General features: G+C 43.7%; 1 protein-coding gene across 1 annotated transcript in view; it reads right to left on the reverse strand.

Annotated features, from left to right (window-relative positions):
• adam11 (ADAM metallopeptidase domain 11) overlaps positions 1 to 23,735 on the reverse strand; it is a 365,266-nt gene that overhangs the window by 4,030 nt on the left and 337,501 nt on the right. The window contains exons 24-25 of the mRNA XM_059955670.1: positions 21,952 to 22,069; positions 876 to 966 (exon numbers count right to left, since the gene is read on the reverse strand). Coding sequence (XP_059811653.1) covers positions 876 to 966; positions 21,952 to 22,069 — 209 coding nt within the window. The remainder of the gene's footprint in view (positions 1 to 875; positions 967 to 21,951; positions 22,070 to 23,735) is intronic.

Consider the following 23,735-nt stretch of genomic DNA (forward strand, 5'->3'; position numbering starts at 1 on the left):
AATTTAATATAACTTGAACATATTTGACAGCAAAATGACCAAATTCTACAACTGGTTTTAATGGATTAAAATAATTAAACTATTAACTTTTGCTTGTTGTCACATTTTTACACATTCAGCCTAGAAAAGTTTCAACTGCAGACTTTCAGGATAAGGCTACAGCAAGGGATTCAAACTCATTTTAGGTCACGGGCCGGATTGGGCAAAATGCAGCTTCATGCGGGCCGGATCAGTCGGGCGCGTGCGAACGCAGCTTTCATTGCCTCCGTTTTTTCAGCCTGTTCTCATGTGTCTCAGTCTCTGCTATAACTACAAAGTGTTTCACTTCACAAATCCCGTTTCTTATGAAGAAGACTGCTGAGCAAGCATTATTTTTATGATTGGTATTAACTTACAATCATAGGCTTCATATCGCCGGGCCATTAATAATTAAAATAATAAATCTATCTAAAATGATCTCGTGGGCCGGATATAATTGTACGCCGGGCCGGATATGGCCCGCGGGCCTTGAGCTTGACACCTATGGGCTACAGGAATAAGAACTCCCAGTAATGTCTGGAATCAATTAATGTACGTTACACTGAATTAATGTACAAACGTGTAGATGGAAATTCACTTTAGGAAATGGCTGATCTCATCCAGATTATGAGCTGAAGGTTAATTTGGCTTTGATGGCATGTAAACTTAATTATTACCTGCAGGAGATGCTACTGGGCCTAAGCAAAGAAATTAATTGAAATCCTTACTTCATTTATTAGTCAATCATTGCAAATTCATTGTATCTACTGCAGAATCCAAGCAGGAAAGCATTTGGGTGTTATCTTCCAAATGGAGTAAAGTAGGAAGCATCAGGAAGAGGCATGCTTGTCGCTTACTTAAATCCCCATCCAGTACCCCCTAGGACAATGGCAGCCACCAGGATGGCGCCTGCGATGGACCCTATAATGATATTGGTACCACTAGGACCTGTGACAAAGGAGAGGGGAACGAAACCATGGGAACACACATGTCAGAATCAAAGCACTAACTTTTCAGAGACATCTCTATTACATCTTCACGTATTGCTTACTGTGGGCCTGGATGTTTGTATTAAATAACGTGTCCTATTTGGCACCAATTTTTTCTTTGGAAGACTGTGGAGAAAAAAGCACAAATGTTCATGCTTAAAAAATGACAAAAATGTCACTGTAGCCAAATGACAACCTATGAAGAGATGAAGAGAAGTGTGAGTCGAGAGCACCTGATTTGTACTTCCCACTGGTTAGCTAATACTGTTTCACTGTCTCTACAAATACTAACTGTGTGGCTTGGATGTAGGGAGAAGAAAATACAATCAGAGTTTTAGGAAACACTGGCGAGTATCTCAGAACCTTACTAAGGAATATCACAGTAGGAACATACTACAGTAGAGGTTAAGTATAATTTAGTAACTATAAAAAGCCCAAGAAAATTGTGCTCTCAAGCTCCTCAACAACTTTCAATTCCCTGGCCCTGACCACCTCATTTTCTTCATGGATATCCAGTTCCTATACACTTCTGTGCCCCAACAAGGCGGCCTTAAAACTCTGTTTCTTTCTCAACAAAAAGCCCAACAAGTTCCCCTGCAACACCACCCTTCTCTATCTGGCATTCACCCACAATAATTTCTCCTTTGGGTCCCCCCACTTTCTCCATACTCAAGGGGTAGCCATGAGCACCCACATGGGCCCCAGATTTATTTGCCTCTTTGTGGACTACGTAGAACAGTCCATGTTCCAAGCCTTTCATGGTAATGGTCCCTAACTTTTCCTCTGCGGCATTGACGACAGCATTAGCGCTACTTCATGCACCCATGCTGAGCTCATCAATTTCATTAACTTTACCTCCAACTTCATCCTGCCCTTAAATTCACTTGGTCCATTTCTGACACCTCCATTCCCTTTCTCAATCTCTCTGTCTCCATCTCTAGAGACAAACTGTCTACCAACATCTTTTATAAGCCTACTGATTCCCCCAACTATCTTGACTACTCCTCTTCCTACTCTGTTTCTTATAAAAATGCTAATGCCTTTTCTCAGTTCTGTCATTCTTGCTGCATCTGTTCCCAGGACAAGGTTTTCCTTTCCAGGACAACAGAGATGTCCTTCTTCTTCAAAGAATGGGGGTTTCCCTTCCTCCACCCTTGGTGCTGCCCTGACCTGCATCTCCTCTGTTTCCGCACTCACCTCATCTTCCCCCTGCCACCAGGGATAGAGTCCCTCATGTCCTCACCTACCACTCCATGAGCTTCTGCAACTTCTCCCATCTGCAACGGGATCCTACCACCAAACATATCTTGACTTACCCCCTCTCCTCCACTTCCTGCAGGGTTCGCTGCCTCTGTGATTCCCTTATCCATTCATTCCTCCTCACTAATCTCCTGCCTGGCACTTATCCCTGCAGGTGGCCTAAGTGCTACTCCTGCCCATTCACCACTTCCTTCACTTCCATTCAGAGCCCAGGTTCAATGCTTCCAGATAAGACAACACTTCACCTGCAAATCTACTGGGGTCATCTATTGTGTCCGGTATTTCTGATGCAACCTCCTTTACATTGGTGAGACCCGTCGTAAACTGGGGGAGTGCTTTGTCGAGCATCTCTGCTCTCTGGTGTCCAAACACTTTAATTCAGATCCCCATTCCAATTTCAACATGCCAGCCCATGGCCTCCTCTTTTGCCATGATGAGGCCACACTCAGATTAGAGGAGAATTAGCTCACATTCCATTTGGGTAGCCACCAACTGATATGAACATCAATTTCTCTTTCAGGTAATTTTTTTCCCCTCCACCTTCCCTGTTCTTCCATACTTCTTTTCCTCACCTGTCAATCATTTCCTCCCGGGTGCCCTCCTTCTTCCCTTTCTCCTGTGGTCCACACTCCACTCTTATCAGGTTCATTTGTCTCCAGCTCTTTACCTTTCCCACTCACCTGGCTTCACCTATCATCTTCTAGCTAGTCCTCCTTCCCCTCCCCCCACCTTTTTATTCTGGCATCTTTCCCTTTCCTTTCCAGTCCTGCTGAAGGGTCTCAGCTGAAAACCCCAACTGTTTATTCATTATCATAGAATCTCTTGGGTTGACAAGTAAAGTTCTTCTTTACTCACTGGGCAAAATGATCACTAGTGAATCATCACCTTTTCCTGTCTGCTAGTTTCCCAATAGATTACATCAAAAGGCTACCAATTTTTTTCTGCCTGTTTGCCAACAAGGAATACCACTTCCCCCAATTTTAATCATGGCAGATACAGGCTATCACAACTGTTTCTAATGACAGGAGAAGGGGCAAAGAGGTTATTACTGATGTGTTAAAACCAGTCACTTCTGGCAGATGAGGCTTGTCAGCCACGGTTGACAGCTCATCTAGAAGGAAAACTGATTTCAAACCTCCACTACCAATGTTGCCTCTAACTTGTAATGACCAATGTGCAGAAAAATCTTGTGCTGTGTAATTTTTTGCCCAGTGACACCATGTATGCACCGAATTTTATATATAGAGGTATTCATTTTAACAACTGGTAAAGCACTGTCAATAGGAACTTTGATCTCCTCTGGGTTTGATTATTTTTGCTCTTGTTCATCTGCACTCTTACAAAACATACAGAGTGGGCCTGTAGTGGGCAATGAAGGATTTTCTCACTGGAGCTTTTGCACACTGTCTGTATGTGCAAAATGATGCTTTATGATGCTAAATGATGCTTTAAAAAATCAAGTTTCCAAATATCACTACACTTCATCCCACTTGCAAATTCTCCAGCAACTTTTGCATCACGACAATATACGCAGCTAACACCAGTTTCTGGATTGTATATAAATATTTCTTGTATCTACATGTCCCTGACCTCATGAGCTTTCAGTGTAGCAGTTTCTACTGTTTCATTAAGCAACGCTGCTTTAAATGAACTAGCAGTTCTTTTGCACTTCACGCACTTTGGAATTCGACATAGTGAATCAATCATTTCTTTAATAAAAACAGAATAAATAAGTCATTTCTAAAATCTGCAGATAAATCATCGCAAATTCCATGTTGTCAACACATTGGCATCAGAAACCGGAGAAGGAAATGTGATTGTGTATGATTGTGAAAAATACTGAACATGCCATTGAAGTAGAAGGTGACAACATTCTGTGCGCAGTTTAAATTTCTTTGTGCGCTAGTAGCAAAAGATGTGTGCATACATTTTGGAGGGAACATTGCTCACTACCTTGTAGCTGTATCCACTCATGGGGAAGTCTTTAGGAAAAATACAGAGCTGGATTCTCTAAGGCAGTCCTATGTTGAGTTCTATGCTGACTAGTAAGTCCTGTGACGCCGCTGGAGCCAAACTGTATCAGTCTCTGCTGTTCCTTTGGATTCGTCAGCTACATGGGGAGGAAAAGCTTGCTGCACAGCCAGCAGCTTGCTCTCAATATTGTACTGCCTTGGCTTGTGTACTGGATAGTGAAACAAGAAGACAGCTGGAACGCAACATCCATGGACAACCCTGACCAACAGAGGGCCTCACCTCACACAGACACTGTGGGTCAAAGGACCTGTTCCTACGCTGTATTCTCCTATGTTCTAAATTTTCCTCCTCCTTTGAAAGGTCCTCTGCCTCCTATTTTCCTCATTCAGGTCCCTCACCCTTCTCACTTTCTCTATAGACACACACACACACCTACAAACACAAGCATACTGGTCATTCATCATCTGTAAAGCCAAAGACTCAACATTTTAGAAACAGCTTCTCTCCATCATCAGATTTCTGAATGGTCCATGAACACTACTTCACTCTTTTGCTCTCTTTTTGCACTATTTATTTTTATATATTTCCTATTGTAACTTATGGTAATTTTTATGTATTGTACAGCTGCCACAAAACAACATGTCAGTGATATTAACTTGAATCAGATTCAAAGAACTACAAACACACTACTTCCAGCAGAGATTGTGAACTGATTACATCTCAGCTGCATCTATGGTGACATACAAGCCTCAACTACAACTACCTGTCTTTATTATGTTCCCCAGGTGACTGCATTTCAGTTGTCCTCCACTAGGCTGTAAGACACTTTGGGATGTCTTGAAAAGATTGTGGAATACATCATATTAATGTTAGTCATTCTTTCTTTGGACAGTTGCTGAGCCTCTGGCGATGATCATTGTATCATCAATAGAACGGGAGAGGTTCTGGAGGATTGGAGGGTTGCGGATGTTGTTCCTTTATTCATGAAAGGGAGTAGAGATAACCCAGGAAATTATAGACCCGTGAGTCTTACCTCAGTGGTTGATAAGTTGATAGAGAAGATCCTGAGAGGCAGGATTTATGAACATTTGGAGAGGTATGATATGATTAGGAATAGTCAACATGGCTTTGTCAAGGGCAGGTCGTGCCTTATGAGCCTGATTGAATTTTTTGAGGATGTGACTAAACACATTGATGAAGGAAGAGCAGTAGATGTAGTGTATATGGATTTCAGCAAAACATTTGATAAGGTACCCCATGCAAGACTTATTGAGAAAGTAAGGAGGCATGGGATCCAAGGGGACATTGCTTTGTGGATCCAAAACTGGCTTGCCCACAGAAGGCAAAGAGTGGTTGTAAACGGGTCATATTCTGCATGGAGGTCGGTCACCAGTGGAGTGCCTCAGGGATCTTACGCTTCGTGATATTTACAAACTTTGTATAAATGACCTGGATGAGGAAGTGGAGAGATGGGTTAGTAAGTTTATTGATAACACAAAGGTTGGAGGTGTTGTGGATAGGTTGGAGGGCTGTCAGAGATTACAGCAGGACATTGATAGGATGCAAAACTGGGCTGAGAAGTGGCAGATGGAGTTCAACCCAGATAAGTGTGAAGAGGTTCATTTTGGTAGGTCAAATATGATGGCAGAATATAGTATTAATGGTAAGACTCTTGGCAGTGTGGAGGATCAGAGGGATCTTGGGGTCCATGTCCATAGGATGCTCAAAGCAGCTGCGCAGGTTGACTCTGTGGTTAAGAAGGCGTACGGTGTATTGATCTTCATCAATCATGGAATTGAATTTAGGAGCTGAGAGGTAATGTTGCAGCTACATAGGACCCTGGTCAGACCCCACTTGGAGTACTGTGTTCAGTTCTGGTCACCTCACTACAGGAAGGATGTGGAAACTATAGAAAGGGTGCAGAGGAGATTTACAAGGATGTTGCCTGGATTGGGGAGCATGCCTTATGAGAATAGGTTGAGTAAACTCGGCCTTTTCTTGTTGGAGTGACTGTGGATGAGAGATGACCTGATAGAGGTGTATAGGATGATGAGAGGCATTGATCGTGTGGATAGTCAGAAACTTTCTCCCAGGGCAGAAATGGTTGCCACAAGAGAACACAGGTTTAAGGTGCTTGGGAGGAGGTAACAGAGGAGATGTCAAGGGTAAGTTTTTTACTCAGAGAGTGGTGAGTGTGTGGAATGGGCTGCTGGCAACGGTGGTGGAGGTGGATACGATAGGGTCTTTTAAAGACTTTTGGATAGGTACATGGAGCTTAGAAAAATAGAGGGCTATGGGTAAGCCTAGTAATTTCTAAGGTAGGGACATGTTCGGCACAACTTTGTGGGCCGAAGGGCCTGTAATGTTCTGTAGGTTTTCAATATTTCTATGTTGCCCACAAACTAAATTGCAGAATAAATAATCTGCTGGAGCAACTCAGTGGATCAAGCACCATTGTGGGGAGAAGGAATTGTTGATGGTTTGGGTTGAAATCCTGCATCAGAACTTTGGAGCAACAAATAGCTTGCTGGAGGAACTCACTGTATTAAGCATCCATGCAGGGACAGTAGAGGGTGTTGAAGGTGGTGAGAGTTGGATCCAAAACTAAAGAAGCTACTTAATTCACTGAGTTCCTCCAGCAGAAATTTTGTTGCCCCAGATGGAGTTTAATGCTGATAAGTGTGAGGTGCTACATTTTGGTAGGACTAATCAAAATAGGACATACATGGTAAATGGCAGGGCATTGAGGAATGCAGTAGAACAGAGTGATCTTGGAATAATGGTGCATAGTTCCCTGAAGGTGGAATCTCATGTGGATAGGGTGGTGAAGAAGGCTTTTGGTACGCTGGCCTTTATAAATCAGAGCATTGAGTATAGGAGTTGGGATGTAATGTTAAAATTGTACAATTGTTCTGGTCACTGAATTATAGGAAAGATGTCAACAAAATAGAGAGAGTACAGAGAAGATTTATTAGAATGTTACCTGGGTTTCAGCATCTAAGTTACAGAGAAAGGTTAGGTCTTTATTCTTTGGAGTATAGAAGGTTGAGGGGGGACTAAATAGAGGTAATTAAAATTATGAGGGGGATAGATAGAGTTGACATGGATAGGCTTTTCCATTGAGAGTAGGGGAGATTCAAACAAGAGGACATGAGTTGAGAGTCGAGGGGCAAAAGTTTAAGGGTAAAACGAGGGCGAACTTCTTTACTTAGAGAGTGGTAGCTGTGTGGAATGAGCTTCCAGTAGAAGTGGTAGAGGCAGGTTCGATATTGTCATTTAAAGTAAAATTGGATAGGTATATGGACAGGAAAGGAATGGAGAGTTATGGGCTGAGTGCAGGTAGGTGGGACTAGGTGAGAGTAAGTATTCGGCACGGACTAGAAGGGCTGAGATGGCCTGTTTCCGTGCTGTAATTGTTATATGGTTATATCTGCAGTCTCCCATGTCTTTCTTAATTGCATAACACAGTTTTATGCTCAGCATAGTGTAATTGAAGATTTATACTCCTGGAATGACTGGCTGGTGGCATAGTGGCATCAGCAACAGACTTTGGAGCGAAGGCTCCCGAGTTTGAATCCGCAGGCTCCCTTGCACGCTTTCCATCCATGCTGGGTTGAGTGTTGAGCTAGCAACTCAACCTTGTATAATAAAACCTGGGGAGGGATGGGCTCCACCAGGTTTCAGATGCCCAAGACACGCCGTACGATGAGCAAAAAGGTGCAAAAAGCTTATCATGACGGCGCCCCGATGACTCCACCAGGAGTTCAGGGTGCACGCACACACACACACTCCTGGAATATAACCATATAACAATCACAGCACGGAAACAGCATTTTATGTCACAATAGCTTAAGAAGGCACTTCAAAATCAAATGAACTTGTGACCCTGATGTAATTTCCACATTAGCCCTGATCTTATCAAGCAGCATAGCAGACTCAAGGGGCCAGCTGGCCAACCCTACCCCTGCTTCTAATTACTCTACCTGCCCCTAACTCACCCACAAATTTCATTTTTTGTTCAGCATAGAGTGGCAAATTTTGATAATGTCAAAGGCCTTGGATATACCTTTAATTTTTTTCCCCAGCATGGGATGGGGATATTATTGTGGGTATGAGGAGGATATCAAAACAATCGTTAGCACCCAGAGCCGCATCATCCTCCTGAGTGCACAGAACTTCTAGGTTAGTCTCTTTAATATACTGAAATATACCGAGATTCATATAATGAGGCAACCAGAAATGTAGCAAGTGTGGAATACTTTCATACTAGTTTGCAGCATAAATGGAGAGCACAAGGACATGTTCTTTGTTACTTTGTTTTACTTGCTACTCCCTGGTGTTATCTTTTTTTTTGCTGTTGCCCACTGCCACCGCCTTACCTACACTCTCTAATAAATATCTAATAATATAAACATGGCACTGACCATAAGATTGGTGCCTCACTAATGATTTCCAAACAACCTTTGGAATTCAGGTAGCATCCTTGGAAATCCCCTTTGCACCCTCTCTAAAGCTTCCACATCTTCCACACCTTCTAGTTAATATCATATCCAGATCAAGGAGCTTCAATGAAATTGGAATTCAGAGATAGAGTACAATACACACCTATGTGATTGCAAACAACTGAAGATGATTTGCTGTTTGTGCAATCTGGAACGAAAAGTGTTTATTGATTCTCTCCCCTGGTGTGTCCTGCCTACAATAGTCTTTCACCTGTTTGTTCTTTATTTAAGAACTTAGAACATTGAACAGTACAGCACAGGATCAGGCTATTCAGCCCACAATGTTGTGCTGAATCAGCTAAACAGAAAATCAAAAACACCAAAACACTAATCCCTCCTACCTACACCATGTCTATATCCCTCCATCTTCCCTACATCCATGTGCCCATCCAAATAACTCTTAAACACCTCTAACATATTTGCCTCTACCACCATACCAGGCAGCACATTCCAGGTATCTATGACTCTGAGTAAAAAACTTACCCCTCACATCCCCCTTGAATCTACTCCCTCTTACCTCAATGCATGCCCTCTGGTAATAGACATTTCAGCCCTGGGAAACAGATACTCTATCTATGCCTCTCATAATCTTGTAAACCTCTATCAGATCTTTATCCAGCCTCTCATGATGGCACATGCCCTCTAATCCAGGCAGCATCCCAATAAACCTCTTCTGCACCCTCTCCAAAGCCTCCTCATCCTTCCTATAATGGAGTGAAAAGAACTGTATGCAATACTCCAGATGTGGCCTAACCAGTGTTTTATAAAGTTGCAACAGAACCTGCTGACTTTTGAACTCAATGCCTCAACTAATAAAAGCAAGCCTTCCATAACCCTTCTGAACCACCTTATCAACCTGTGTAGCCTCTTTCAAGGAGATATGAACTTGGATCCCAAGATCTCTCTGCTCAGCAACACTGTTAAGGACCTTGCTTTTAACAATGTACTGTCTCCTTATATTTGCCCTACTGAGGTGCAACACCTCATATTTATCTGGGTTAAGCTCCATCTGCCATTTCTCAGCCCATATTTGCAATTGATCTACATTGTGCTGTATTCTTTGCCAGTCTTCTGCACTATCCACATCTCTACCAATCTCGGCATCACTAGCCCATCCATCTATGTCATTACAAACAGCAGAGGTCCCAGCACAGATACCTGCGGAACACCAGTAATTACAGACCTCCAGCACAAATGTTCCTTCAACCACTAGCCTCTAGCCACTAGCCAGTTGTGAATCCAAACAGCCAATTCACCGTGGATCCCATGCATCCTTATCTTCTGAATTAGCCTCCCCTGAGAGACCTTGTCAAACAGCTTACTAAGATCCATGTAGACAACATCCACTGCCCTACTCTCATCAATCTCTCTTGTCACCTTGTAAAAACCTCAATCGAGTTGGTAAGACATGACCTGCCCCACACAAAGCCAAGCTGGCTCTCCCTAATTAGGCCATGAGTTTCCTAATGCTCACATATCCAATCCCTAAAACTTTTCTCCAGCAATTTCCCTCAACCGATGCAAGACTCATTGGTCTATAGTTCCCAGGATTTTCCCTTGTTCCTTTCTTAGATACATGTACAACATTAGCCACTCACCAGTCCTCTGGGACCTCACTTGTGGTGAGAGAGGACATGAAGATACTGGTCAAGGGTCCAGAAATTTCATCTTTTGCCTCCTTCAAAAGCCTGGGGTAAATCCCATCAAGTCCTGGGAACTTATCCACCTTAATAACTGCAGGATGTGCAATGAACCAGAATTGATTAGATACCTTAAGGTAAAAGAACCCTTAGGGACAAGAGATCATAATATGATTGAATTTACCCTGAAACTTGAGAAGGAGAATCTAAAGTCTGATGTACCAATATTATTGTGGAGAAAAGGGAATTACAGAGGCATGAGAGAGGAGTTGTCCAGAACTGATTGGAAAAGAACACTGGCAGGGACGACAGGAGAGCACCAATGGCTGGAATTTCTGGAAGCAATTTCAAAGACATGGGATATATACATCCAAAGATGAAGACGTATTCTAAAAGAAAGATGACACAACCGTGGCTAACAAGAGAAGTCAAAAGTCAACATAGAAACAAAAGAGAGGGCATATAATAGAGCAAAAATTAACGGGAAGTGAGAGGATTGGGCAGGTTTCAAATAGCAACAGAAGGCAACTAAGAAAGTCATTAAGGTAAAAATGGAATACGAAAGTAAGCTAGCCAATAATATAAAAGAGGATACCAGAAGTTCCTTCAGGTATATAAAGTGTAAAAGAGAGGCATGAATAGATATCAGACCGCTGGAAAACAATGCTGGAGAGGTAGTATAGACAATAGACAATAGACGATAGGTGCAGAAGTAGACCATTCGGCCCCTCGAGTCTGCACCGCCATTCTGAGATCATGGCTGATCATTCACTATCAATACCCAGTCCCTGCCTTGTCCCCATATCCCTTGATTCCCCTAACCATCAGATATCTATCCAGCTCCTTCTTGAAAGCATCCAGAGAATTGGCCTCCACCGTCTTCCGAGGCAGTGCATTCCACACCTCCACAACTCTCTGGGAGAAGAAGCTCTTCCTCAACTCTGTTTTAAATAACTGACCTCTTATTCTCAATCCATGCCCTCTGGTACTGGACTCTCCCAACATCTGGAACATATTTCCTGCCTCAATCCTATCAAATGCTTTAATTATCTTAAATGTTTCAATCAGATCCCCTCTCAATCTCCTCAATTCCAGTGTGTACAAGCCCAATCTCTCCAATCTCTCTGCGTAAGACAGCCCTGCTATCCCAGGAATCAACCTAGTGAATCTACGCTGCACTTCCTCAATTGCCAGAATGTCCTTCCTTAAACCTGGAGACCAAAACTGTACACAATATTCCAGGTGTGGTCTCACCAGGGCCCTGTACAAATGCAAAAGGACATCCTTGCTCTTGTACTCAATTCCCCTTGTAACAAAGGCCAACATTCCATTTGCCCTCTTCACTGCCTGTTGCACTTGCTCATTCACCTTCATTGACTGATGAACTAGGACTCCTAGGTCTCTTTGCATTTCTCCCTTACCTAACTCTACACAGTTCAGACAATACTCTGCCCTCTTGTTCCTGCTTCCAAAGTGGATAACTTCACATTTATTCACATTGAATGACATCTGCTAAGTATTTGCCCACTCACCCAGCCTATCCAAGTCTCTCTGTATTCTCCTAACGTCCTCTTTGCATGTCACACTGCCACCCAGTTTAGTATCGTCAGCAAACTTGCTGATATAATTTTCAATGCCCTCATCTAAATCGTTGACATAAATCGTAAAGAGCTGTGGTCCCAATACAGAGCCCTGTGGTACCCCACTAGTCACCTCCAGCCAGTCCGAGAAACACCCATTCACTGCTACTCTTTGCTTTCTATCTGCCAACCAGTTTTCTATCCATGTTGAAACCCTGCCCCCAATGCCATGAGCTCTGATTTTACTCACCAATCTCCTATGTGGCACCTTATCAAATGCCTTCTGAAAATCTAGGTACACTACATCCACTGGCTTACCCTCGTCTAACATCCTTGTTACACCCTCAAAAAACTCCAACAGATTAGTCAAGCATGATTTGCCCTTGGTAAATCCATGCTGGCTCGGGCTAATCCTATTACTGCCATCAAGATATGCCACTATTTCGTCCTTAATAATGGACTCAAGCATCTTCCCCACGACTGACGTTAGGCTAACAGGGCGATAGTTCTCCGTTTTCTCCTTCCCTCCCTTCTTGAAAAGTGGGATAACATGAGCCACTCTCCAATCTTCAGGAACTGATCCTGAATCTAAGGAACATTGGAAAATGATTACCAATGCATCCGCAATTTCCTGAGCCACCTCTTTTAGAACCCTCGGATGCAGACCATCTGGACCCGAGGATTTATTAGCCTTCAGTCCTATCAGTCTACTCATCACAGTTTCTTTCCTAATGTCAATCTGTTTCAATTCCTCTGATATCTTATGACCCTGGCCCATCCATACATCTGGGAGATTGCTTGTGTCCTCACTGGTGAAGACAGATCTAAAGTACGCATTAAATTCTGTTGCCATTTCCCTGTTTCCCATAACAATTTCTCCCAATTCATTCTTCAAGGGGCCAACATTGTTCTTAACTATCTTCTTTCTCTTCACATAGCTAAAAAAGCTTTTGCTATCCCCTTTTATATTCCTGGCTAGACTGAGCTCATACCTGATTTTTCTCTCCATATTGCTTTTTTAGTTAAGATCTGCTGCTCCTTAAAACTTTCCCAATCATCTGTATTCCCACTCATCTTAGCCCTGTCATACTTCTTTTTCTTTAATGCTATACAATCTCTGACTTCCTTTGTCAACCACTGTGGCCCCTTCCCCCTCTTTGAATCCTTCCTTCTCATTGGAATGAACTGCTTTTGCATCTTTTGTATTATCCCCAAGAATATCTGCCACTGCTGATCCACTGTCTTTCCTGCCAGGGCATCCGCCCATTTAACTTTGGCCAGCTCTTCCCTCATGGCTCCGTAGTCTCCTTTATTTAATTGCAACACTGACACCTCTGATCTGCCCTTATCCCTCTCAAATTGTAGATAAAAACTTATCATGTTATGATCACTACTTCCTAATGGCTCCTTTACTTCAAGATCACTTATCAATTCCTGTTCATTACACATTACCAAGTCCAAAATAGCCTCGTTCCTGGTTGGCTCAAGCACAAGCTGTTCCAAAAATACATCCCTTAGACACTCCACAAACTCCCTATCCTGGGGTCCAGCACCTACCTGATTCTCCCAGTTCACCTGCATGTTGAAAACTCCCATAACGACTGCATTACCTTTAGCACATGCCAATGTTAACTCCCTAATCAACTTGTACCCAATATCCACGCTACTGTTTGGGGGCCTGTACACAACACCCATTAGGGTCTTTTTACCCTTACTGTTCCTCAGCTCAATCCACACAGACTCTACTTCCCCTGTTCCTAAGTCACCCCTTGCTAAGGACTGAATCTCATTCCTCACCAACAGGGCCACCCCACCCCCTCTTCCCATATTTCTGTCTCTACAATAGCACGTATACCCTGGTACACTCAATTCCCAGGCCTGATCCCCTTGCAGCCATGTCTCCATTATCCCAACAATATCGTAGTTCCCCATTTTCATCTGAGCTTCCAGTTCATCTGTCTTATTTCTGACACTACGCGCATTCAAGTATAGAATTCTTAGCCCATTCCTCCTCTCTTTGCTTAAAACACTGTCTAACCCAGCTCCTTGAACTTCCATCGGGCTAATTGCACCTTGAATTTTGATGACCTTCTCAAGATCACCCAAACCTTCTACACATTTAACCCCATGCTCCTTCTGACCAACCCTCTGTACATATAACTTTTCCAACACATGTTCTGTCTCACCTTTCTCCTTTACACAATTAATATTTGGGAAACGTGTATTCCCCACCTGTCCCTTATCCTTCATTATATCATCTTCTCTCGTATTCTGGATCCCTGCCCCCTGCACATCTAGTTTAAACCCCCCCGAGCAGCACTGGCAAACATTCCTGCAAGAATGTTAGTACCCCTCCGGTTCAGATGTAGACCGTCCCTTCGAAACAGATCCCAACGTCCCTGGAACAAAGATCGATTATCCAAAAACCTGACCCCTTCCTTCCTGCACCATGCTCTCAGCCTCGTATTAATGTGCATAATCATTCTATTCTTTGCCTCACTCGCACGTGGCACAGGTAGCAATCCCGAGATTGTCACCCTGGAGGTCCTGCCTTTCAGCTTCACTCCTAACTCCCTGAACTCTCTAAGCAGGACCCCCTCACTCACCTTACCTACATCATTGGTCCCTACATGGACCACTACATCTGGGTTCATGCCCTCATTCTCAAGAATAGCCTGCTCCCGATCTGAGATGTCCCGGACCCTGGTACCAGGGAGGCAACATCCCATCCGAGACTCCCGATCTGCCCCACAAAATCTCCTATCTGCCCCCCTGACTATAGAATCCCCTAAAACTATCGCTCTCTTCTCTTCCCTCCTCCCCTTCCTAGTTGAGGGTTCAACCTCTGTGCCAGAGGCAGGACCACTACAACTCATTCCTGGTAGGTCATCCCCATCAACAGTATCCAGTACGGTATACTTATTGTTAATGGGAATGGCCGCAGGGGTGCTCTGCTCTCTCTGCCTGCTCCCCCTGCCTCTCTGGACCGTCACCCATCTGCCTACTTCTTGGATTTTTGGTGTGACTACCTCCTGATAACTCCTATCTATCTCTGCCTCTGCCTCCCGAATGATCCGTAGTTCATCCAGCTCCCGCTCCAACTCCCTAACTCGGTCTGATAGGAGCTGCAGCTGGACGCACCTTTTGCAGGTGTGGTCATCAGGGACAACTGTGTTGACCCTGACTTCCCACATACTGCATACGGAGCACACCACTGCTCTGACTGTCTCCCCCATACCCGAACTGAATTAATAGAATAAGTCTAAAAAGCACCTAGCGACCTTACCTTCTTCCCCTCAGCGAGCAATCACACAGGCTTACCGAAGTCCCCTTACGCCGAAGCCCACTTAGCCAAAGCCCAGGACTCTGCTTCCACGGACTCAGCCCACTTAGCCAAAGCCCAGGACTCTGCTTCCACGGACTCCACTGCCCGCTCAGAAAAGAAGTCCTGCCTTTTAAAGTGCGCACTCGACGCTGACGTCACTCGCGCCTGCGCAGTTCCCCCTCCTCCACAGGTATTGACCAGGTAGGCTTAAATCCTAATGAGGGACAATGAAATGGCAGATAGACTGGAGCTTTTGAAAAGCATAAAGTTAGATAAGTCATTGAGTCCAGACGAGATATACCCCAGGCTAATGTGGGAAGCAAGGGAGGAGATTGCTGAGCCTCTGGCGATGATCTTTGAATCATCAAGGGGGACGGGAGAAATATCAGAGGATTGGAGAGTAGCAAATGTTGTTTCCTTGTTCAAGAAAGGGAGTAGAGATAGCCCAGGAAATTATAGACCAGTGAGTCTTACTTCAGTGATTGGTAAGTTCATGGAAAAGATCCTGAGAGGCAGGATTTATGAACATTTGGAGAGGCATAATATGATTAGGAATAGTCAGCATGGCTTTGTCAAGGGCAGGTCGTGCCTTATGAGCCTGATTGAATTTTTTGAGGAAGTGTCTAAACACATTGATGAAGCTAGAGCTGTAGGTGTAGTGTATATGGATTTCAGCAAGGCATTTGATAAGGTACCCCATGCAAGGTTCATTCAGAAAGTAAGGAGGCATGGGATCCAAGGAGACCTTGCTTTGTGGATCCAGAATTAGCTTGTCCACGGAAGGCAAAGAGTGGTTGTAAATGGTTTGCATTCTGCATGGAGGTCGGTGACCAGTGGTGTTCCTCAGGGATCTGTTCTGGGACCCCTTCTCTTCATGATTTTTATAAATGACCTGGATGAGGAAGTAGAAGGGTGAGTTAGTAAGTTTGTTGATGACATAAAAGTTGGGGATGTTTTGGATAGTCTGGAGATTTGTCAGTGGTTACAACGGGACATTGATAGGATGCAGAACTGGGCTAAGAAGTGGCAGATGGAGTCCAACCCAGATAAATGTGAAGTGGCTCAAATTTGAAGGGCAGAATATAGTATTAAAGGTACTGTATAGTAAGTGTGGAGGATCAGCAAAATCTTGGGGTCTGTGTCCATAGGACACTCAAAGATGCTGCGCAGGTTGACTCTGTGGTTAAGAAGGCGTACGATGCATTGGCCTTCATCAATCGTGGGATTGAGTTTAGGAACAGAGAGGTAATGTTGCAGCTACATAGGACCCTGGAGGCGGAGCATTGTCATGATGGCGCCTAACTGTGACCCCTTTGCTTGCACCTTCGGAAACAGCTCTATTTCTATCTTTGATATCTCTCTTTTCCTTTTCAAGGTTCTTTTGTAGACCCTGACCTGGAGTTACACTCTGACTTTGGTTCTTTGTGGGAATGGGACCCGCTCTCAGGGCCTCATGACCGGCCACTTTTCGATATGCCAAGGATGCGGCCTGCAAGACTAACGTACCTTCAGGGTGCTGGTTTTTTGTGGCTCTAGAGATGGGCTGAATCCAGACTTGTGTCCCCGACTGAGGCATTGCAGGAGAACACGCAGGAGATCGGAAGCAGCGGGTTAGCTGCTGTGGGCTGTGTGCCCTGAGACATGAGTTCTTTGGGCACAGAGCTTGGAAAAAGCGACGCAACAGACATTTAACAGTGTAAATCAGTGAGTTGTTTGTTATGTCTTCCCTCTCGCTGTGAAACGGGGACACCTCTTTTTCTCTTATTAGGGAGAGAGAGAGAGAGAGCCTGTGGTGTGTCAAATTACCGGGTGAACGAGTAGTCTTTGGGGTACTGCAGATCATGTCTTTATTGATGCTTTGCTGCACGATTGAGTGCTCGGTGGGGGGGGCGGGTGGCGATGCTTTTTTTGCGGGTGGGGGATGGGGCATCATTGCCTTGCTGCTGCTTGTGGGTGGGAGGGGGAGCTGGGGTGTCTTTGAGGTTCTAACATTTAACTGTCATTCATTCTTTGGAGCACTCCTCTGTTTTCATGGATGGTTGCGAAGAAAACGAATTTCAGGATGTATATTGTACACATTTCTCTGATATTAAATGTACCCATTGAACCTATTGACAGCGTGCAGAGGAGATTTACAAGCATGTTGCCTGGATTGGGGAGCATGCTTTATGAGAATAGATTGTGAACTTGGCCTTATCTCCTTGAAGCGACAGAGGATGCGAGGTGACCTGATAGAGGTGTATAAGATGATGAGGGCATTGAAATTTGGATAGCCAGACGTTTTTTCCCAGGGCTGAAATGGATAACAGGAGGGGGCATAGTTTTAAGGTGCTTGGAAGTAGGTACAGAGGGGATGTCAGGGGTACGTTTTTCACACAGAGAGTGGTGGGTACATGGAATGGGCTGCCTGTGAAGGTGGTGGAGGCGGATATGATAGGGTCTTTTAAGAGACTCTTAGATAGGTAGATGGAACTTCGAAAAATAGAGGGGTATGTGCTAAGGAAATTCTTGGCAGTTTCTAGAGTAGGTTACATGGTCAGCACAACATTGTGGGCTGAAGGGCCTGTAATATGCTGTAGATTTCCATGATCCATGTAAAATTCTCCCACAAGGATCATGTCTATCTTTATAGTCTTAACTTATAGTCCTTTAACATCTTTGGACTATTTTTACTGTGCCCATGGTCTGTTTTTTTTTTATCAATTATGCTATTGTTTGCACTGTTGTAACTATATGTTGTAACTATGTGGTTTTGTGCAGGTCTTGTAGCTTTAGTTTTTGGTCTTGTTTTGTCTGGTGGATTTGGAGCTCCTTTCCGGGAAACGCGCTAAGACTGTAGCACGATATTAATACGCAGCTGCCTCTCTGGACTCTGGATTGGGGATTGCCAAATGTTGTGTGTTTTTTTCTGGTGTAGTCTGTTTTGTCATATGCTTTTGAGATATCATCCTGGAGGAACGTTGTCTCATTTTTTAACTGCATTGCACTTGTGTTTTTAAATGACAATAAACTGAATCTGATCTGATCAGATCTATAGTTACCTTAGTTGAGGTGTTGTGGTCACTGTTCCCTATTTGTTCACTCATTGAAAGGTTAGTCATCTGGTCATGCTCATTACCCAACGTCAGGTCCAGTACGGCCTCTCCTCTCATTGGACCGTCCGCGTACTGACTCAAGAAACCTTCCTGGAGACACTTAACAGATTCTGCCCCATCTAAGTCCTTACACTAAGAAGGTCCCAGTTTATATCAGGGAAGTTGAAATCCCTTATGACAACAACCCTATTATTTTTACACATTTCCTCAATCTGATTACATATCTGTTCCTCAATGTCCCGGTGGCTATCAGAGGGTCTGTAGTACAATCCCATCGGTGTGATTGCACCCTTCCTATTCCTGAGTTCCACCCAAATGAACTCAGTGTCTGATCCCTCCATTGTGTCTCCCCTGAGTGCAGCTGGGATATTGTCCCTGATGAGTAGTGCAACTCCACCACCTCCCCCCACCCCCCCCCCCCCGTTCACCTCCTCCTCTGTCTCTTCTGAATCTTCAAAAACCTGGTACATTAATCAACCATTCCTGCCCCTCTCTCAACCAAGTTTCTGTAATAGCTACAACATTGCAGTTCCATGTACTGATTCATGCTCTATGTTCATCACCCTTACCCATAAAACTCCCAGCATTAAAATACACACACTTCAAACTATCCAACCCACCATACCTGTGTAGCACCTTGGGAAAGGTTTCACTGCTCATGTAATGGTTTCTCCGTAGAAGCAGTGTTTGGGTTATGACTAGAGATAACGAGGGCTTTGAAATGTGCACCGTCCAATGAAGGGAGTGTTTTTTTCTTGTTGTGTGCCTGAGAACAAGGTGATCTGGGTCTTTTGTTTGGTGGGAGGTTAAGAGAGAACATGCCAGAAAGGAGAAATTGTAGACAGCAGGATGGAATGGACTTGGAGTGGGACCAGGAGTTGACAAAGCCCGGGGAAATTGATGGAGGATCAATGGAAGAGAAACTGTGAGTTCCAATGTGCAGTTTAGACTGTTTCATTAACATGGGCCCTTTTCTTTTTGTTTTTCTTCCTCTAATCCTCTAGTCAAATTAAGAATTATAAAGCTAATTCATTTAATTGTATATGGTGTACTGTCTGTTATTTTGTGGTACTGATTTGTAACAAGGTAACACATCACACAGCATCCACACAAACAAGAGGTTTTGCACCTCAGATTTCACACGCTCAGCAGGGCTGGAGACTGTCTTCCCTAGACTAATGTCAATGATCGAACCTGAGGGTTACACCTGCTATTTCAATTTTGCCTTTCCTTACTTTCCCTGACATCTACTTTCCAGTCTGATCCTCCCTTACTGACCTTGGGGTTTGGGTCCCAGACGCTGCAAAATTATTTTAACCTCTCCTGAGTGGCATTGGCAAACCTCCTGGCCAGGGTATTGGCTGCCCTCTAGTTCAGGTGCAACTCGTCCCTCTTGTACAGGTCATCCCTTCCCCAGAAAAGGATCCAATGATCCAAAAACTTGAAACTCTGTCTCCTAAACCATCTCCACAACCACTCATTAACCTGTGCTATCACCCCATTCCTACCTGCACTAGGCCGTAGCACAGGGAGTAATCTGGACCTTGAAGGTCCTTCTCTTCAGCCTCTTCCCTTACTCTATATACTCACTGCATAGGATCTCTTCCCCTCTTCTGCCTATGTCATTGGTGCCAATATGCACCATGAACTCTGGCTGGTCACTCTCCCCCTTGAGAATATCTTGCAGCCACTCTGATACATCATGGACTCTAGCACCCAGTCTTAGCCAGAGGTCCTATATATGTGGGTCAAAAAAGTCCAAAGGAAGGGACACAAAGTGGTAGTGGATTCAGATGGAAGAAAGGAGGAAATGTTTCTGTTATCACCAACAACAGTCTACACTTTTTTTTGAAACAAGTTGAGCACCTAAGAATTGGTGGTTGTGGTTGACATCCATCTGTCTCGAAGGACAATGGGGAATGATGATCATAATCTTAAGTCTGGGCAGAAGGTATGGAGATCCTGAGATACCCAACCATCAAGATATCCCTCTCGGTCTCACCAGTGTAGTTCAAAGGAAAGCTTATGAAGCAATACATTTGGCACCAGCTTAGCTGCAGGAATTGCAGAAGGACGTTCAATGACGTTCAGCCGCTTTAGGGCTCCACTCCAGATTTGCTGTCTGGGTTTATTCCCGTAGCCTTTGTCTCTTCTGAGGCTGCTCACAAGGCAGTGGGGCTATTTATCCATAACTGAGGATCTAAGAATTATGACAGTGAAAATTCAAATTGAATGCTGAGCTATATTTCTCTCTCCATAGATCAAACAACACATTCAAAATGCTGGTGGAACACAGCAGGCCTGGCAGCATCTATAGGGAGAAGCACTGTCGACGTTTCAGGCCGAGATGTCGACAGTGTTTCTCTCTATAGATGCTGCCTGGCTTGCTGTGTTCCACCAGCATTTTGTGTGTGTTGTTTGAATTTCCAGCATCTGCAGATTTCCTCATGTTTTCTCTCCATAGATGCTGCTTTACCTGCACCATTTTCTGCAGATTTCCTGCACCTGTAGCATCTTGCCTTTGAGTTATGGTCCATTTTAGGGACATTCTCCACAGACAGCATGGGCAAGATTGGAGCTGAACTCCTGCTGCAAAAATTGCTTTCAGGCCCAGTTTCTTGTTGAGTTTGTACATCAGCCATCACTTCTAGATTCCCCATTAGAACTGACTCTAATCATGGGGAATGTAGGCAATGATGTCACAACTGTCCTCTATCACTCTAATTAGATTGCTCACTCACTCTTGTGAAGTGGCAGTGGTGCCACGGATCAAATGTCTTCTCTCACAGTAACAGTCCTTGTTCTCCCGCTGCTCACTCTTTCCCTTGTCCTGCAGGAACTGGCCCAGACTGCTGCCTCTCATGTTGAGATTATACTGTCTATGGCCCTTGCTCTGTGGCCCACTGTATAGGGCGTGTGTCAAATGAACATCTGTTTGGTTTTGCACAATACTCATAAATCTTATTTTCTTATAACATGTTATCTATTGATTCTATGCCACCTTTCACAGCTATTCCACTGTCCCCATTTATTCTCTGTTACCTCAATGTTCATTTAACCTTATGATATGCACTGTGTGTGGAGTGTGAATTAATGTGCTAATTTGCAGACAAGCAACGATATCGCAAAAACAATTCATTTCTATTCTTCCAGTTTGATCCCTTTCATTGCTGACTTTTCCAATCACTTATTGAAACATTTTTTTTACATACTACAAAAAACAAGTTATTTGCATTTTTTTTAAAGAACATGAGCAATCAACCTTAAACAATCTGGTTAGTTGGCTTCAGCTTTCCAAGCTTCTGTCGACTTTAAAATTAAAATTTAAAATAATATTTTGTTGAAAACAATTGCATCACTAAAGTAAAGATTCTGCATTCTCCTTATGAGAGAAGTTTTATGTAGAAGAAAATAGATCCCATTGCCATAAGTAACGGTAACCTTGCACTGAATGTACTTCAGAATATGAAGGAGGTATTCATGATTTGCACAATTAAATCTAACTGGTTATCATGCAATATTTTTATTAAGCAGGTGGATTTTACAAAATATTATATTGCATACAGACCCTTATACTGTCCTTCTGTATCCTCTTCTGGAGTTGGTTCTGTATATGGATCAAAAACACTGCAGTCTTTCCCTGTCCAGTCACGGTCACATATACATTTTGCCTCATTACTGCACACCTGCAAGGAGAATACAAACATTCAGCAAAATGATACGACCATTTATTTCATTGAACAATTCTCTAATCTAGTACAGATGAAAACAGTAAGTGACTGAACATGTTTGTTGACAACTTCGGCTCCTACTTCAGCCCCAACAGCCTCCGGATTGGACAACTGACTCAGCCACCAGGTGGCTGAGAACTTTCTCACTGCCACTGGGTCCTACTGCTCCTCTGCTTATACCACTACGCCTCACCCACCCACCCCAGTCTTTTAACTTCCCCTTAATCCCTCATTCCCTTTTCATTCCTCTGAGCTCCCATCTTCATCCCACCCCATAAAAGACTCTGTAGTTAATGAATGGAAATTTGATAAGCTTTAAATAAATAAGACCATAAGATAGAAGAGCAGAATTAGGCCATTTGGCCAATAGAGTCTGCTCCGCCATTTCATCATGGCTGATCCAATTTTCCTCTCAGACCCAGTCTCCTGCCTTCTCCCCATATCTCTTCATGTCCTGACCAATCAAGAACCTATCAACCTCTGCCTTAAATAAAGACTTGGCCTCTAAAGCTGCCTGTGCAATGAATTCCACAGATGCACCATCTCTGGCTAAAGAAATTCCTCCTCATCTCCATTCTAAGAGGACGCCCCTCTATTCTGAGGCTGTGTCCTCTGGTCTTAGACTCTCCTACCATAGGAAACATCCACTCTGTATCCACTCTATCAAGGCCTTTCACCATTCCATAGGTTTCAATGAGGTCACCCCTCATTCTTCTGAATTCCAGTGAATACAGTCCCAGAGCCATCAAATGCTCTTCAATGACAAACCGTTCAAACCTGGAACCATTTTTTGTGAACTTCCTTTGAACCCACTCCAGTTTTGCACACCCTTTCTAAGATAAGGGGCCCAAACCTGTTCACAATACTCCAGTGAGGCCTTATCAGTGCTTTATAAAATCTCAACAACACATCCTTGCTTTTATATTCTAGTTCTCTTGAAATGAAAGCTAACATTGCATTTGTCTTCCTCACCACCGACTCAACCTGCAAATTAACCTTTAGGGAATCCTGCACAAAGACCCCCAACTCCCTTTGCACCTCAGTTTTTTGTATTTTCTCTCCATTTAGAAAATATTCAACCCTTTCATTTCTTCTACCAAAATGTATGACCATTCAGTTCCTGACACCGTATTCCATCTGCCATTTCTTTGTCCATTCTGCTGCTGCTAAGTTAACAAATTTCATGTCACATGCCAGCGATAATAAACCTGATTCTGATTCTCCTAATCTGTCTGTCCTTCTGCAGCCTCTCTACTTCCTCAAAGAAACCTGCCCCTCCACCTATCTTCGTATCGACTGCAAACTTTGCAACAAAGCATCCAATTCCATTATCTAAGTTATTAACATATAACGTAAAAAGAATTGGTCCCAACTCAGACTGCTGTGGAACACCACTAGTCACCAGCAGCCAATCAAAAAAGGCTCCCTTTATTCCCAGTTTTTGCCTCCTGCCAATCAGTCAATGCTCTATCCATCCTAGTACCTTTCCTGTAGTACCATGGGCTTGTGGCTTGTTAAGCAGCTTCATATGTGGCACCTTGTCAAAGGCATTCTGAAAATCCAAATATACACCAACAACCAATTTTCCTTTGTTTTTCTTCTTTGTTATTTCTTCAAAGAA

This window comes from Hypanus sabinus, chromosome X1 (assembly GCF_030144855.1).
Source record: "Hypanus sabinus isolate sHypSab1 chromosome X1, sHypSab1.hap1, whole genome shotgun sequence".
Taxonomy (NCBI): Eukaryota; Metazoa; Chordata; class Chondrichthyes; order Myliobatiformes; family Dasyatidae; genus Hypanus; species Hypanus sabinus.